This window comes from Strigops habroptila, chromosome 8 (genome assembly GCF_004027225.2).
Source record: "Strigops habroptila isolate Jane chromosome 8, bStrHab1.2.pri, whole genome shotgun sequence".
NCBI lineage: Eukaryota > Metazoa > Chordata > Aves > Psittaciformes > Psittacidae > Strigops > Strigops habroptila.
In genome coordinates, this window is record NC_044284.2 from 40,812,461 (window position 1) to 40,828,567 (window position 16,107).

The 16,107-nt window shown below is 41.3% G+C and overlaps 1 protein-coding gene across 6 annotated transcripts in view; it reads left to right on the forward strand.

Moving 5' to 3' along the window:
• RASAL2 (RAS protein activator like 2) overlaps positions 1-16,107 on the forward strand; it is a 186,766-nt gene that overhangs the window by 144,478 nt on the left and 26,181 nt on the right. For all 6 annotated transcript variants that reach the window (XM_030495124.1, XM_030495125.1, XM_030495127.1 and 3 more), the window contains 4 exons: positions 572-681; positions 10,754-10,907; positions 12,461-12,559; positions 13,366-13,920. In XM_030495124.1, coding sequence (XP_030350984.1) covers positions 572-681; positions 10,754-10,907; positions 12,461-12,559; positions 13,366-13,920 — 918 coding nt within the window. The remainder of the gene's footprint in view (positions 1-571; positions 682-10,753; positions 10,908-12,460; positions 12,560-13,365; positions 13,921-16,107) is intronic.

The following is a 16,107-nucleotide window of genomic DNA, read 5'->3' on the forward strand; positions in this document are numbered from 1 at the left end:
CATAAGTAGATTTCTGAGTTGAGCTTTGCTTCAAAGCAATACCAGAACTAGTATCTGAAGTCACTAGTACCTGAACTCTTTTGAAATTTTCAATTCTGGCTAATAAGACTATTAAAATTACAGATTATTGTAAATCTTAACATGCTATATCTAAATTAAAAAGGAAAACCTGGGTGTAACTGTGGGTGTGGTAGCAGCTCATAATAAAAGACATTTTGTACTTTTAATCTGACCAAGAATTAAAAACATGGCATAGAAAGGGGAAGTAGGAACAAATACCGATAGCTAAGACTACTCTGTATTAAATGATGGGGGGGAAATTCTCTTGTATAATAGTTGGAATTCATTGAAGTGCACCTGTAATGTGAGTAGTGCTAATTATTGCAATTTGAAGCTATCACATACTGGAACTGTCATTGACAATCTAGCCCTGCCTTTCTGCTCAAAGGAATCCCAATACAGCATGTTGTCAGCAGGAATCACTGCTGGGTTTGGACTCAGTGACAGTGCATTGATTGATTTATTACTGGAATCAGTTTCCCTGTTTCACTTCTGCAACTTCTCATTTTAGGGCTTCTTCAGTAAACGCCTGAAAGGGTCCATCAAGAGGACAAAGAGTCAGTCGAAATTGGACAGGAACACAAGTTTCCGTCTCCCATCTCTCCGCAATGCTGATGACAGGTAAGGTTCAATGCATCTCCCAAAACAATCTCTCCTCATCCAGAGGCACTTTGCAGAAGCTGCATGCAGCATGCGTATGCACTCAGAATGAGAGCAAAGAATGGGATTTATTGTTAAACTGGCAGATGGGTGGGGTTTTGGACTGATTCCAGTATATTAGAAGTTATTTAGTGTATCGTGTACTGCTGACACAGGACTGGAAACTTCTGCTGTTCTTAATATCTGACAAAAGGTTCAGGTGAAGCATATGGACTCAAATACCTTTTTCTGCATCTGTTTCAAATAAGCTGCAGACTTTAAATTTCATGATACAAAACCATTGGATTGATCAGCTTTAGAGAAACTTGCCTTGGTGCATGCAATACTTACCTGCAGATCAGTGCCAATAGGAAGAATTGTGTCGGTGAGAAGTAGATCAGTTCAGCTAGCACTGGCAAAGCCCAGAGATATGTGGTGCAGTTCAGGCACATTAAGAATCCTTGCTAATGTCAGTCGATTGTATAGTTACTGCAGTGTTACTACAGTGAACAGATGGTCTGTTTTTCAGAAAACAGCAAAACTCAGTAACTTCTGACCATCTTAGTGCTCCATTTGGTATATTGCTTGTTTAGTTTTTGGCTGGCAATTCAGGCTGGAATGGATTATATGTCAGGCAAGCAAAAGCACTTACACACAGTTTTTCCTAACTATTCGTAAAATCTCTTGATTTTGTTAGACATTACCTTGTTTTACATTATACAGTAGCCCAGCAGGAGAACTTGATTGAGTGAAAAATAGGTTGCCCTCTACTTAAGGCCACGGCAGGCTTCTGTGATTCTACACAGTTTAGTGCATTTTCCCTTCTCCTTTAGCTGAGTTGAATTCAGTATTCTATCTGTCATGCTGTGCTGCTTCAATCAATGGTGCTATCTTCTCCATCTGAAAGGCAGAACCATAAAATCATGGAGATAGCAAGGCTTTCAATGTTAGAGGTCTTGTTAACTTCATGAGGTACAGAAGAGACTGCTGCTTATCAAATGTGACTAACAATGTGGGTGATGATGTTCCTATAGTCATAGTAATGTCCACTCAGTCTGTTTTGAGACAAGCTTTGCTTTAAGTCTGTATTTTCAGGGAGTTACAACGTAGCTATAAAAAGCAACTCAGTAAGCGTAAACATGTTAAATAATGCCACCATGTGATAAAATACCTTGTATTTTTACTGTTGTTTGTAGCCAGTTTTGCTTGAAGTTTTGTAATGCAAGAATCTCTTTGCCATAAATAATATATTTGTCTGCAGGTACTCGTGCTGTGGATTGCTGACACTTCCTTTTTCAGTGTAAGGGAAATGCTGTTGTTCTGGGAAAGCCAATAAATTTAGCTACAATTAATCCCTACAACTTTTTTAAGACATATTATACACAGCAAAGCTGTCTTCTCATTATAACCAGATTCTCCTCTACTCCCTGACAGTGTGGGCATGAATTGTCAACTAGACTTGAATGAAATGTGAATTTTCTTTGATGGCTTGCAAAGCATAAAATCCATTGCATGCCGTGATAGCATTAAGCATAGCTGGTCTGTTCTGTCAGTCCTTTTAAGTCTCCTTGGCAAGGATTTAAAAAGGAGGATTCACGAGCAAATGAACTGAGAAGTTCCAGTGGCAGATTCCATGCAGAGGTCTGGGGGAACGAGCTCTGGAAAGCCAGTGATGTGCCAGATGTTTGACAGGGACAAGCTGGTGGTTGCTCTTTACGTTCCCTCCAGTCACCCTCCTTCTTTGGCCTTCTACACTAGCCTTATATCAAAGCATCTTGCATTTGTAGGGCAGGAGATGGAACAGTGTTTTGAGGATTTTGTGACTTGGTATGATTATTTGCTACTAACAGAATGAAGCATTTTTGATACCAATCTGTGTGGCCTTCCTCCTTTGAGGTATATGTGCTGAAGTGAACAGAGGGCACAGTTTGGAGGCAAGGGAGATCATATGGGAGTAGTCAAGCTATGTGGAAAGCTAGCTGAGATTAATTTTACTTGGAGATAAATCTTTGCACAAAGGAGTATATAGCTGTTCAAAAGCATGAGCCTCACCTCAAGCTCTGTTGGAAGCCTCATGCTGATAAGTTGGTTTGTTTTGTTTGCATTTTTTTGAAAGAAAGCGTAACAGCACTGCTCAACCTTGTTAGTTACCTTTTGTTAGATCTGAAGGTTTAATGGAGTTGTCTCTGCGTTTGTGGTCTAATCAGACAGTCCACCAATTGGATATACAACTTTGAAAGTTTATGGTTAGAGCTATTACTTTTCTAATGGTATTTTATAAATAAAACCATAAAGGAAATAGTTCCATTGTAAAGTGAAACTTGCCAGTAATTTCTTCCTTCCCTTCCATGTTTCACTCTGTATCTAAGGGTGCCTATAAAATGCAATTGGTGGGTAGAACAGCAGGAAAAACAACTCAAACCATGTGGGAATGAAACACTGAAGATGAGGAACAGATTAGTATTCTGGGAGGAGATGGGCTGGAGGAAAGAGTAGGCTAGAAAGATTGATTTGTGTTTTAGAATTATGCTGCTGTTTGGGATTTTTTCCAATAGGACAAATCAGCGACAACTGTTTCTGCCTGAAAGAAGATAATACATAGCATCTGACTCTTAATTCATGAGAGGGAATTGCCATTTTCTCACCTTCTGCTCTCCCTGCTTTTTCTAAGTGTCTTTATCTGTTGCAGCAAAAACTTTCCTGTCCTACCCTGGCGAGTCAGCCCTTTTCCATTTTAAGCAGGTGGTGTTAGGTGATGTCATGGTGTTATACAGGTTTTCAGGGCCAGGTTGACTTGATAGCATCAACCTTTTCTTGCTCTGGCAAATTCAAGAGCCCTGCCTCAAAGAAAGTATTATACAGCTTTATAAATTACAACACTGCAAGGATTAGAAGCAAATAGAGGCTGCTGTCAAGTTGCTTTCTCATGCTTTTGTAGTGTTAGGTCCTGTTAGGAGATGTTTATAGATAAATACCTGTAAAATTCTGGAGTAAGGAAGATTAGTTATCCTGGTGCGCATCAAGATTTGGAATACTGTAACACTGCATGCCATGTCAGATGGTGACAGAGGATGGATGCAGTCTGTTCAGAGTTGATTAAAATAGAAAAGATTCAGGAATGCTGTAGGAAGAAGGGATGGAGATAAGTTGCTTTTTTTTTTTTTTTTTTTGTGATCAGATTTTCTGTTTCAGCAGAAAGCAATTGGCCAGCCTGCTTTGCTGGCTTTTAACTTTGTGTGTCGGGGTTAGCGGGGAGAGTGGGTTTGTGTGTCTGGGGAGAGGAGAGCACTACAGTGCCCCTCCAGAAACAAGCCTACCATGGGTCAGCATCCAGGGGTCCTGTAGAAATCCACAACCTTTCAGTCTATAATTCTCATCACTTCTATTACTCCAGCTTCAGATTGTTTGCTGGGTGGTCTGTTGTACTTGAAAACTCGTTTTTTGTCTTTACATGAGAAGACTTAGACTCTGCTTGGTTGTGACTCATGCCAGATGTGAATGGAGCTCTTCAAATATGTGGCCAGTGCAGCATCTCACCAGGTTACCAACAGCTCTCACCATGAGGCTATCTGGCACCATGTTACTGTCTCATCTTTCACAGCTTTTCTAGCCTGTTTCCCACAGCATTCTTTGAACACTTCAACCCACACGTTTGTCTTTAACATTTTCTCAGTGTCAGTAATACATAAAACATGTTAAAAAGCATGAGAAAAGACTTAAGGAAAATTACATTTGAAAGGAGAGACCAAATTAATATTTTCAGTTTGCAGCCAAGAATTTGAGAGTATTTCTAAGTGGACCAACAGTTCTCGCCTCAGTTTTGTTTATGGTGAGGAAGCAAAAATGGTTGAGACTGGCTGCATTGCATATGGTCTCAGTGACTGCAATAAAGCTCTGCAGACAGCTGGGAGGGTTTTGCCCTGTTGGGATTTACTGCCACGTGGGAATCCTCCTGCTTTACTAAAAGTCATTTTATGGCGTTATCAGATAGTCGTAGACAAGCACAGGATCCATTGTGTGCTTGCTCAGAATGGGCTCCAGCAGGTTGCAGGGAAGAGGGTAGCCATGGCTTTGGGGTTCATGGTGAAACGGTATCGCTGCGCAAACGACAGTTTTTTCTACTTTCGGTAAGTTCTCGCTCTTCCCTCCTGCTTTCTTTGCAGTATGAAAATAGCACAGATCGTATAAATAATAGAAACAAATCTTGCCATGTTTTTCATATTCATTCATTATAATTTAATGCTGGTTTTCAAAAAAAGGTGGGTGATTTTTATCCAGATTTAGATGTGAGGATAAAAATCTGTGTTACACAACGTGTTGCTAAGGCTTGACTCACTCAGAGCTTGTATTCATTCAGCATATCTATCTGCTACTGGGGTATGGGGAAAGGGGAGGAGTGGTTTGTTTCCGGAGAGACATCTCACTCCTGTTTTGATGAACATATTTCTTTCAGCCAGTTCTTTCAGTCCTTATACAGTCATTTGTTTTTTAGTGAAAACTGAACAAGATCTCACTGTTAAGCCTATTTCTCCTTCACCTTCACGCTAGACTGCTCTGTCCCACCTGCAAGCTCGCTTGACCCCTTTATAAAAACATACTTTTTAATGGCTGATGCTTTTCTGCAAACCCTGGGCTCATCCACATAGCATTCACCTATAAATTTCTTAGCATATAAAATTCTTAGTGAAATGAAACCGAGTCAGTTAAACATCTCTGGTACAGCAGAACAAAAGAATTTGAAATGTTCATAGCAGAGACCACGGTTACAGTAGAGTGAAGAGAACGCTACCACTGTGGAATTCAGGAGCCTGTTTGGATGCACCATATGAGATGTCTGTTAGACAAGCTGCGATCTGTAGCGAGAGCAGGCGGGCAGGGGAGGGCTTTGCAAACCCAGGATTCAAACAATGAGACTTTGGGTAGGGCCCTGTAAGAAAAGACCAGAATCTCAATGGAAGGCTAAAGCTAGTGTTTAATTGCAGCTGAGCAGAACTGGAATCTAAATAAGTTACTCTAAGTTTCTGATTTAAAAAAAAAAAATTAATAATGGAACTAGTTAGACTTGTAGAATTGTTGACCAAGTACTATGATGTTCTACTAATTGGCAGTTGGAAAACAAAGCGGGGTGTGGTGCCTGCAAAATGAACACTTGCACTGGGAAACCTGATGCTGCAGCACTGGTAGAGCACACCTGTATTGCTGATGATGTTACTGACGTTAGGGTCCGATTCAGAAGGACTGGGATTTCGAATAGCAGCGCTGAGCAGAAAGTTCACTGCATTACAGTCCAAGCTCTCTCCTGTGACTTTGTGAGTGGCTAAGTATTGAATTCAACTTTCTGGTCTTGGGGAGTGTCTCTAAACACATGGGTATTGTGCTGGAATTATTTGAAGCATGCAGACGTGCGGTTTCCCGTAAGACCAGTGGAGATGTGGCTTTAGCCGGGTGCTTGGGCTGAACAAAAAACGCTTTTCAGAATTCTTTGCCTTTGCACCATTTCGGTAAAAGAAACAGATTATGGGATTTGTTCCTTGGTAGTTCATTTCCATACTTTTTTTTTTTTTTTTTTTTTTTTTTTTTTTTGGATTATTGATGTCCACAGGCTTGTTTTCCAAGCAATATAGTGCTCTCCCTGGAAAGCTCAGTAATTGAAAGTGTTTTGTGCTTTGTAGGTTGGCTTTTAAATAGGTCAAAATCAGCAGGAGAGCTTCATAACCAGAGCAATTAAGAGTTTAACCCTTTATCCTACACTCCTTATCGACAGTAGAATATAATAGAAGTCAGATAATAGGCTGCTGTGTGCCATGGGCAGCCACTGAAAGCCAGAGGTTTCTAGTTCCCGGCTTACAACTGAGATCTTCCTGTAGTGGAAAATTACTGAATTATGGTGTGCAAGGAGAGGAGGTCAGCTTGAGGTTGGGCCAGCAAGATGGTGTTGTTGAAGAGATCTTTTTCAGTGGCAGTTGCATGCTGCTGCCAGGTCAGTGGTTTGGGACATTGGCTGGGCTCTGATTTAGAAGGAAATTGTGCAGCTCTGAAGACCAGTACTCCAGAACATGTAAAAAGAGGTGAGAAGTTTAAAGCGTTCCCTGATACGCTCCTCCCCTACCTGCTTTTCTTATTGGAAAAGAATTATGGAGAATACCTCTGTCAGAATTGTTTGGTGCTGTTGGTAACTATTTGCTCTGAACTAAGTCATTCCTTTGTAATCTTTTTGTCTTTCTATCTAGTAGATAGAAAAAACAGCAGGAAAGAAGTTGATCGTTGGAGGTTAATTGTTATTTAAAACAGGATTTGTGTTGTTAATGGAGCTCTTTACCAGAAACAGATTTGTACAAACAACCCTTCCCCCACCTTTTGCATGTGTGATCTTCCTGTTTACAGTAATCTGCTTCTCTGGGATTACCTCTCTCCTAACAAACACTCTAAGCAATACTCATTTTACCAGTAGCTTCCTACCTAATGCAGGAAAAGACCCTGTTAATCCAGCCTGTTTGCTGGACATGGGGAAGTGAGTTAGTGGCATCTCTGAGGCCAAAAAATGGAAGCCAGCAAGCAATTTTCTTTCACTGTTACTTACAGCATCAGAATATCAGATGAGGTGTTAAAGCAGAAGAGAACTATTATTTCTGTGTAATTATTGCCTCTATCGATTGGGATGCTGCTGATTTAGGCACAAGTCAATGATTTGCTTTGCAGATCTATCAATAGATGAAATGCATACCATGGTGCTTACAAATGCATGTACTTGTGTTTGTAAATGCATGTGGTTGCATCTGACCAACAACTTTACTCTGCTGTTTATGGAAGACAAAGTGCCAATTCTAAGCCACTTAAATCAGTTTATTGATCTGTTTTAAATATGGTAACTTCAAGGGATTGCTCTTGCAGATACACAGATTTCCTCTGCCCCAGGATCCTGAGTCAACAAAACTAGCCATGCTCCAGCTGATCTGTAACAAAACAAAATGTACAAAGCTAACTAGTTCGAAGAGCAGTAAGGCAGAATAGATGCTACCAAAGGATTTAACTTACAAGACTGCATGTGGAGGCATGGAGTACACTTGCTTTGTGTACCTGCATTTGCCCTTGCCCTGTCCCCAAAAGCTGTTCCAGAGGCATTTCAGACGATGCCTGTGTCTCTCCCACTGTCTTTAACTGTCCAGGTCTCATTAAAGGAAGAGGAGGGACTTCTTTCTTTCTCGAAAGGTCACCTTTGCTGCTTATGCATCACAGCCTCCCCGCGCCTGCTGCCTCTCCCGGCTGCTGGCTCCCCCTAATCTCCTTACAGGAGGCCACACCATAGCAACACGCACCCGGGAGCCTCTTCATGTCACCCGCGGGGCCGGGTGGGAGCGCAGCAGAGGAGGAGACAGATTTCTTTACCAGTGCGGCTGTGACTTTTCTTCTTGCCCCAGCGTATCTGCCTGGCATGATGCTCGTCTGAAATTTGTAACCTAAGGCTTGAGGAAGAACTCCTCCTGGATTTTGGTGCCTTTCTTCCTCTCCTGGCAGGATTTCTTGTCTGAGATGTAGCGCAGAGCACGGAGTTTGAAAGGAAAGGCTGTGACATGTGGCACCGCTATGATTTGGGGATGCACTGCTAAGTGGCTGTACAATTGTTTCATGTAGGTGTGCGCTGTTTGTCTTAATCCAAGTGCAGCCTTCGCTTAACTGGGATTTGTAAAATCTCTTTTTTTCTTTCTCCTTTATTTGGCAATTATTTTTCTTTCCCTCCTCTTCCCTCTCTTTATGCCCACTCCATGCTTTCCTTCTCTGATGAGGAGCTAAGACGGGAGTTGGCTGCGGGCTCTCAGCCAGCTCTCCTGCATCATGCACTGAAGTACTTTGTTAGGACTGGAACTGCTGAGAGTTTGGGATAGGGACAGAAGCCAAGTGACCTCAGCAGTGCTTTCTTGAGAGGAGAAATTAGAGAGGATTTTGCAGAGATGATATTAAAGTGGTGTATTGTGGTGTGTTTATTTTAGACTTGCCCTACCTTAACTGCAGCAAGTGTTCAATTATACATGGCTGTGGTTTTCGGTTTGCATTGGTACAGCTGCTGCTATAACCTGTTATAACAAAGCATGCACAGTGCAGCCAGCGCATTTGTACCAGTGCTGCTGTTTTGCATTTGAAATCAGTGTCTTTGTAATATCCCTCTGATGAAAGGTTTTTGCTGCCTGCTCTTAGGTCATTCAATATATTAAATGGGAACAAAGTTCTCTCTTACTGTTTAATAAATTTTATCATACATGAATCTACCAGAATACCTTCAGCATTTCATTTTGTACAAAAGAGCAGTCAGATGAACTCTGCTTGTTGCTTTACATGTATCCTTCATGATACCAAGTTATTGTTAAGCAGCTTTAGAAGTGCTGAAAACACCTTTTCCAAGTGGTGGGGTTTTTTTTCCTCTCTGTTTCCCCATAGAATTGCTTAAGAGTAAGAGGAATTTGGTAAGGATACTAACGATACAAAATGAGGATTTTTTTTTTGTATAAGATATGTGAGGGAAGTATATAAAAACTACTTATTTTTCAAAATAAGGGAGTTCTTAGAGGCAGCTGTGCTTTTCACTCCTCCATAAATACATTTTAAAACATTTTCCATTTGATACTAAGCCTTGATAATGGGAATTGAATAAAAGACGAACTGCTGTGAGGACAAACACAGGTGAGAGAGCATCATTTTTGAGCATCGCTTTTCTCTGCATAATGCGCAGACAACTGATGCCTTTCTACTTTCACACCTGTTCTTTGTGCTCAGTCACACTTGGTGGATGTGCAGCTGTATTTATGGGCAGATTTTCATGGATCACTGACCAGGGATAGGGACCAGCAAGAGCTTCAATATTTTATCAAAATCTGGACCTGCCAAGTAAACACCTCCTTTTCTGCTAAGCTGGGACTCTGTGCTCTTCCTCCTTTTTTGTCATCTGTGAAGGCTTTGACTGAGTTCCAGCTAGAGGAAAAATGTGTGTGCACAGTGTTTAGTTTTTGAAGTAGAAATGCTAGTTGTACCTGAAGTATCATATGACTTCATTGCAGAAGCTTATAGTTCAGGCGTCAGTTTGGAGTTAGAAGGAGCACAGGGGGAACCACTGTTACCTGTAAATTGCACACGTTTTACAATGCTGTCTGGCAGCAGAGCACCCTACTATGCACAAATGTTACATTAAATTGAATTGAGAGAATACAGAAAGTGTTACAGCACATTTTATAATGTTGCCGTTGGTTGCAAAAAGCCATGGCATAATGGAAGGAGGGATATGTTTTTGAGAACTAATCAAGACTGGTGGGGGCAAAGAGAAGACTGCCTTGATAAAAAGGTTCTGTGAATTTGGGAGATGCCAGCTCTGGTAGAGCTCAGGGATTTACAGGACAGTCCCTTGGAAAAGAGAAGCAGTATGTGTGAGTCAGGGGAAGTTAAAAGAGAATAAAGATATCAAAAAATGAAACTGTTAAAACTGGAATAAGCAGCTGAAGAAGAAAATGCAAAATTTAAATGTGACTGACTTAAGCATTATGAAGGGGGAAATAATATGCATTTTTTACTTTATTGTAAAGGCTTTTGTACGGTATGAAAATCAAGTGTATTGGAGAGGGTTGTCTGCTGTAATGAAACTAGCTGTCATTCTGCATTGGTTTAGACATTTAGAGGTTGGCGTGCTTCTTGCTGTTGATGCACAGCATTGATTTAGTAATCCAGATAGTAGTAAATATTTTCAGCAATATATTCAAACCTTTCTATGGTATTCTTCAAATTTCAACAGCTAAGCTCTGAACTTCGTTTTGCTGCTTTTCTTTCACTTACATCTCAGAAGCTACAATTTCTAGGGCAGTGGGAATGGACTTCCTAGGCTTGTGTAGCTGGATATTTCCTTAGGAGTCTGGGATTACTGGCCTAATGTTATTTTCGTAAGGTTTACAGACTAATTGTAGAAGTTGTTCTGAATAAACACCAACAAGTTGCAGCTTTCTCTGAGATCTCGCCAACTCTTTTGGTAATTGTGAGAAAAATGATGTTTCCTTTCCCCCTTGTTCTCCTACAGGTCACGTGGATTGCCAAAGCTGAAAGAGTCCCGTTCCCATGAGTCTTTACTGAGCCCAGGCAGCGCCGTCGAAGCCCTGGATCTTGGGTCAGAAGAAAAAGTCTTTGTCAAGCCACTTCACAGCAGTATCCTTGGACAAGACTTCTGCTTTGAGGTAAAGAATGCCCTCCAAACACGCAGCCAATTATATGCTGTCAGTCGGTTTAAACCCTTGCAGTATGCTCTTCTGTGACTTTGTAATTGGAGAGCAGATCAGCAGCCACTGCTATCCTGAGGCTTGGGTGGGGGCTGCCTAACCAGCACGCAGTTCTAAAGTCCTTGAGGCTAATGGCATCAATCACTCAATGGAGAGAAATCTTTTTCAATTACTGCATCTTCTAGTTGAAAAATCCCTTTAGTTTGATAAATATCTAAGCATTTGTAGTTTGCATGCAAATGTAAGGTTGAAACATACTATTGTTCATAAACTGTGTATTCATCCTCTCCTAATTCACCTCAAATTAAATTTAGAAAATTTACTGTAACTGACAAATGTGATTTCCAGTCAGAGCCCCCTTGCATTAGCCCAGCCTGTTCTGCAGTTGCTAAAGGAGAAGCTTCAGTAACTGCTGTCATGTCCATTGCACCGTGGAGCAGGATGCAAAGATTCTCTTGCTGTTTCAGCGCAGCCTGCAGCACAGCACTGCATGCCTCCTAGCTTTGCTTCAGAAACAGGCTGTTTGTGTGAGCACAGCCCTTAACGCGCAGGACCAACAGCGTATTCGTGTGTGCTATGTGGATGCATTTAAGCCCATCATAATCTGTCGTGGCAGGGATGGGTGACAGTCTGTCTTCAGCAGGATTAGTCAGATGTGTCTGAATTTCTGGAACAAAGATCTGTTTACAACCTGGAAAACTGCTCTGGCAGAAAACCAGCATATCAGGCTCTTCTCCCTCAGGATGCATCCAGGAACTGTTCCTGTTCACTTCAGTCTCATTCTTCTGGTTGGAGGCACTTTCCAGCTTTCTTCAGTTTGGGGGCTTGAGTGAAAAAACTGGCAACAACTTAGCTCTGAGGCTGTTGCCTCAAACTGCTTTTTAATTGTGTGCACAAATGAATAGAAAGAGTAAATGAAGCTTGTCAGGCCATGCAAAAGTGAAGGAAACCAAGGTAGTTCCCTCCTGCATGAAATCAGAGTTGCATATGACATTGAGCATCAGGGCTGGATCAGAGCACAACTCCTTTGGTTGCTGTATATACGGTCCCTTGGAAATATTTTCTATTGCCTGAAGACACCGTTTCCAGTGTGTTTTGCCTTATATTAATACATTGTTTAGTTCTGTTGGTCTTTATGCTAACCAAATCATCTGCCTCTGGGCCTTAACAGGGAAAACTGCAAGCATTTAATAGCTATGGATCAATTAACAAGTGTTTAAAAAAAAAAGAATTAACTGGTTGATTAAAGCCTTGTTTAAAAGTCTTTAAGAGAAGCTTCTGGTGCTCCTCATATGTTTCTTTAGTCTTAGATTAATTTGAACTGAGGGGTTTTTTTCTCTCTTCATTCTGTGGGCCTTCTAACCTTTCTGCCATCTAGGCTCCCATATTGTTTTCCTGGCTTTTTAATATTTACTTTGTTGCTCAAGCATTGCTTATCTTCCTTGCTTTTTGCAGCCTCTTACATGTCTCCTGGGCTTGCCTGAACTCAGCTTGTCATTTGTATGTTCCAGGTAACCTACTCCAGTGGCAGTAAATGCTTCAGTTGTTCCTCTGCAGCAGAGAGGGACAAGTGGATGGAAAACCTACGCAGGACAGTGCAGCCAAATAAGGTAATAAAAACTGTGGAAATAAGGTTACTGGGGAATAGAGGTGGTATGATTGGATGTACCAGGGCTTCTCACAGGTGCCTCCTCAATTAATTTAGTCTGGGGAGACATCCACTCATCAGTGTATCAGAAAGCTGCTGTGTACTGTTCTAGTGAGTGCAGTAGGTCAGATCTTTAACGAATAAAATACGTGTCAGCGTGCTTTCTGATCCCTGCCCCTGTGCCTGCTTATGATGTTTCAGACTGGATTTCTGATACCGTGCACCTCAGAAGGGTGGAACGTGGCTTCATAGGTTTCATGTTTTACTGTGGGGGCACAGTTAGGTGAGGGGGGTGGTGGAAACGGGACCAAAAGGAATTTGAGCCAGAGTGAGAATGGGAACGAGTTATTGATCAGCTGGAAATACCTGATAAGTCACCTTTGTAGCTGGCATACCACCTTTGAGGGACAGGCTAACAGCTTCCTTAGAGTTATTCACAAGAGTAAACAATACAGTGTGCCACATCAGTCTAGCAGCTTTTGAGGGGCTCCTGTGCGGAGTGCTTGTTTTCTAAAGCATTTCAGATACAGCTTTTTAAGAAGACAAATGTTCTAGTCCCCACCTTTGGCACACAAAAGACAGCCCTTCACCTCTGTTTTAGAAAATGTCTGATTTTCTAGAGGTTCTGAAGATCAGAGAATCTCATTCTGAATTCTGACCCTGTCCCTACCTTGGACATAAAAGGCAGCCTTTTGCTACTGCTTTAGAAGACAAAATCTTCAACTTTTAGGGATTTTGAATCAAAGCTGAGCTCTTTCTTCTGCACAGGACAACTGCCGTCGAGCTGAAAATGTGCTCCGTCTCTGGATCATTGAGGCAAAGGACCTGGCCCCAAAAAAGAAATACTTCTGCGAGCTGTGCCTTGATGACACACTCTTTGCCCGCACCACCAGCAAAACAAAAGCAGATAACATTTTCTGGGGAGAGCACTTTGAGTTCTACAGTCTCCCACCTCTTCACAGCATCACAGTTCACATCTACAAGGATGTGGAAAAGAAGAAGAAAAAGGACAAGAACAATTATGTAGGCCTGGTCAACATTCCCATGGCCAGTGTAACCGGTCGCCAATTTGTGGAAAAATGGTACCCAGTCAGCACTCCTACACCCAACAAAGGGAAATCAGGGGGACCTTCCATTCGGATAAAGTCCCGTTATCAGACTATCACCATCTTGCCCATGGAGCAATACAAAGAATTTGCAGAGTTTGTTACCAGCAACTACACCATGCTGTGCTCTGTGCTGGAACCTGTGATCAGTGTAAGGAACAAGGAAGAGATGGCTTGTGCTTTGGTGCACATTCTTCAGAGCACGGGGAGAGCTAAGGTAAGAACAGGCATCTCCTGTCAAAACGATTCCCTCTCGCTGCTGATCGGTGATATCTCCTCAGCTAGAAGCTAGGTAGCCTGTGACCATAAGCAAAGCAGAAGGCGCTCAATGGGGTAAGGCTGAGAAAAGGGTCTCAAAAGTATATTTGAAAAGAATTGGGCAATTGCGTCTACCAGGAAGGCATATAGCTAAGCACAGTACCAACAATGATTAGGAGTTGATAGAGAGATTAAAGATGCTGCATACAAAGTAAGCAGGAGGACTAACTTAATGTTGTTCTGAAAAGTTAGGGCCTGTACTTGAGTCTTCAGCAACGTTTTCTGTATTTCTAAAATCATGATAGAGGATAAGAGATAAGTAAGTAAGAGATTGGTAAACTGGGGAATTACTTCTATAAAGAAGTCTCTGATACAGTGAGCAGAAGGATGCTATTGTTGATTCAGTGCTAAGTCAGCTAATCAATGCTTACATTGATTTGGTCAGCATTTGAACAGCCATTTGGGGAATCTATACTCAGTTAATGGTGATCCCAGCTGCCCCGGGGATGTTATTAGGACTTCTGGGTGCACATTGATGGTTCTCTCCAAAGCAGCAATTGGAGTAGGCCTCCAATTGAGTGGAGTTTCTTAAATTAGATTGTGGGACAATATCTTGTAGGTCTTGGGAAAGTTGGAGAAGCATTAACAAGCATGGATTTATCTGGAGGCTGCCTGCCAAGTGGGTGTGTGAGTAGTACCAAGCTGTAGTACTGCCACACTCCCCTGTTCTCCTCTGGCGCTCTGTGACACTGTGTGAAAGGAACACAAGGTTGGTTGTCTGCTCAAGAGAAGCTGGCAGCTAGGATAGCTTCGGTAGGATTGTGCTGAAATCCTGCTGGAAAATAGGCTCTGGATTCCTGCAGTGCTAGCTACAACAGGTAGATAAATTAAGTATTAGAAGTTTCCCAGCACCTGAATGTTTGAACCTCTATTTACTGGAAGTACTGAGCAGCTTAGGCTGCCATAACCTAAAGCTGCTAAGAGGGTACATTTCCAGTTCACACTATGTTGGTGGTGATGCAGCTGATGTTCCCAGTTTGTGCCAGGGGAATATAATTCTCTCCGATTTTGCTGAAAAGAAACAGCAATAATGGATTGAAAACCAAGAGTATTCTTTATGTATTTTTGATCTATACTTAGCATATATAATTTGTTCTGTGTATTTTACACTCATACACTTACAGTGCATTATAGCTTTTGTATTGTAGTTAATGTAGTGAACCTTACTACAGTTTGTGCCAGGGGAATATAATTCTCTCTGATTTTGCTGAAAAGAAACAGCAATAATGGATTGAAAACCAAGAGTATTCTTTATGTATTTTTGATCTATACTTAGCATATATAATTTGTTCTGTGTATTTTACACTCATACACTTACAGTGCATTATAGCTTTTGTATTGTAGTTAATGTAGTGAACCTTACTACAGCACTCTTTGAACTATTGGGGGATGTTTTGTTTGCATAAGAACCAGCAAGTCACAGTTACCACTAGGTCCTAATTCAGGGTTGTGTTTTGGTTTTGGGAGTTCTTGGCGTTTTTTGGTAGGTTTTGGGTTGGGTTTTTTGGTTTTTTGGGTGGGGGGTTTCTGTTTGGTTGGGTTTTTAAAAGTTAAAAAAAAAAAAGAAATATGCTTCCTCTCATGGAGAACTTTACGGTGGCTGAAATTGAATCTTGCAAAATAGCAAGTATTTCTTGCGAAATGCTGAGTGTCCTTGATGCACAAAAGTAATCACTTCAGGAAATAAATATTACTGTAGAATTAGACCTTGTATCGAGAAGGTTATTCACTGTTATCAAGACTTGCTGATAGTTCCTGCCTGGGCATTTAAATACAGTTGAAGTTAAGCCATATAGATCCCCAGCAAGTATGTTAACTTTTTTCCCAAATCCTGAACCGCTTTTGGTTTGTGACTTATTTTGTATAAGCCATTCTTCCTATTTACATTTCACCAAGCTGTAAGGACTTGTGTCTAACAAGTGTCCATTAGTGTCCATGCAACTAATTCCATTCTGAATTTTTAAATCAAAGTTTGTATGGAATATTCGGTATTAAAAGATAAATATGATATCACAGTTTCTTTCAGCAGACAAAGTCACTGATAAACTGGTGAAGGGTTCTGCTCAGGATGAAACACAAGCCTGGC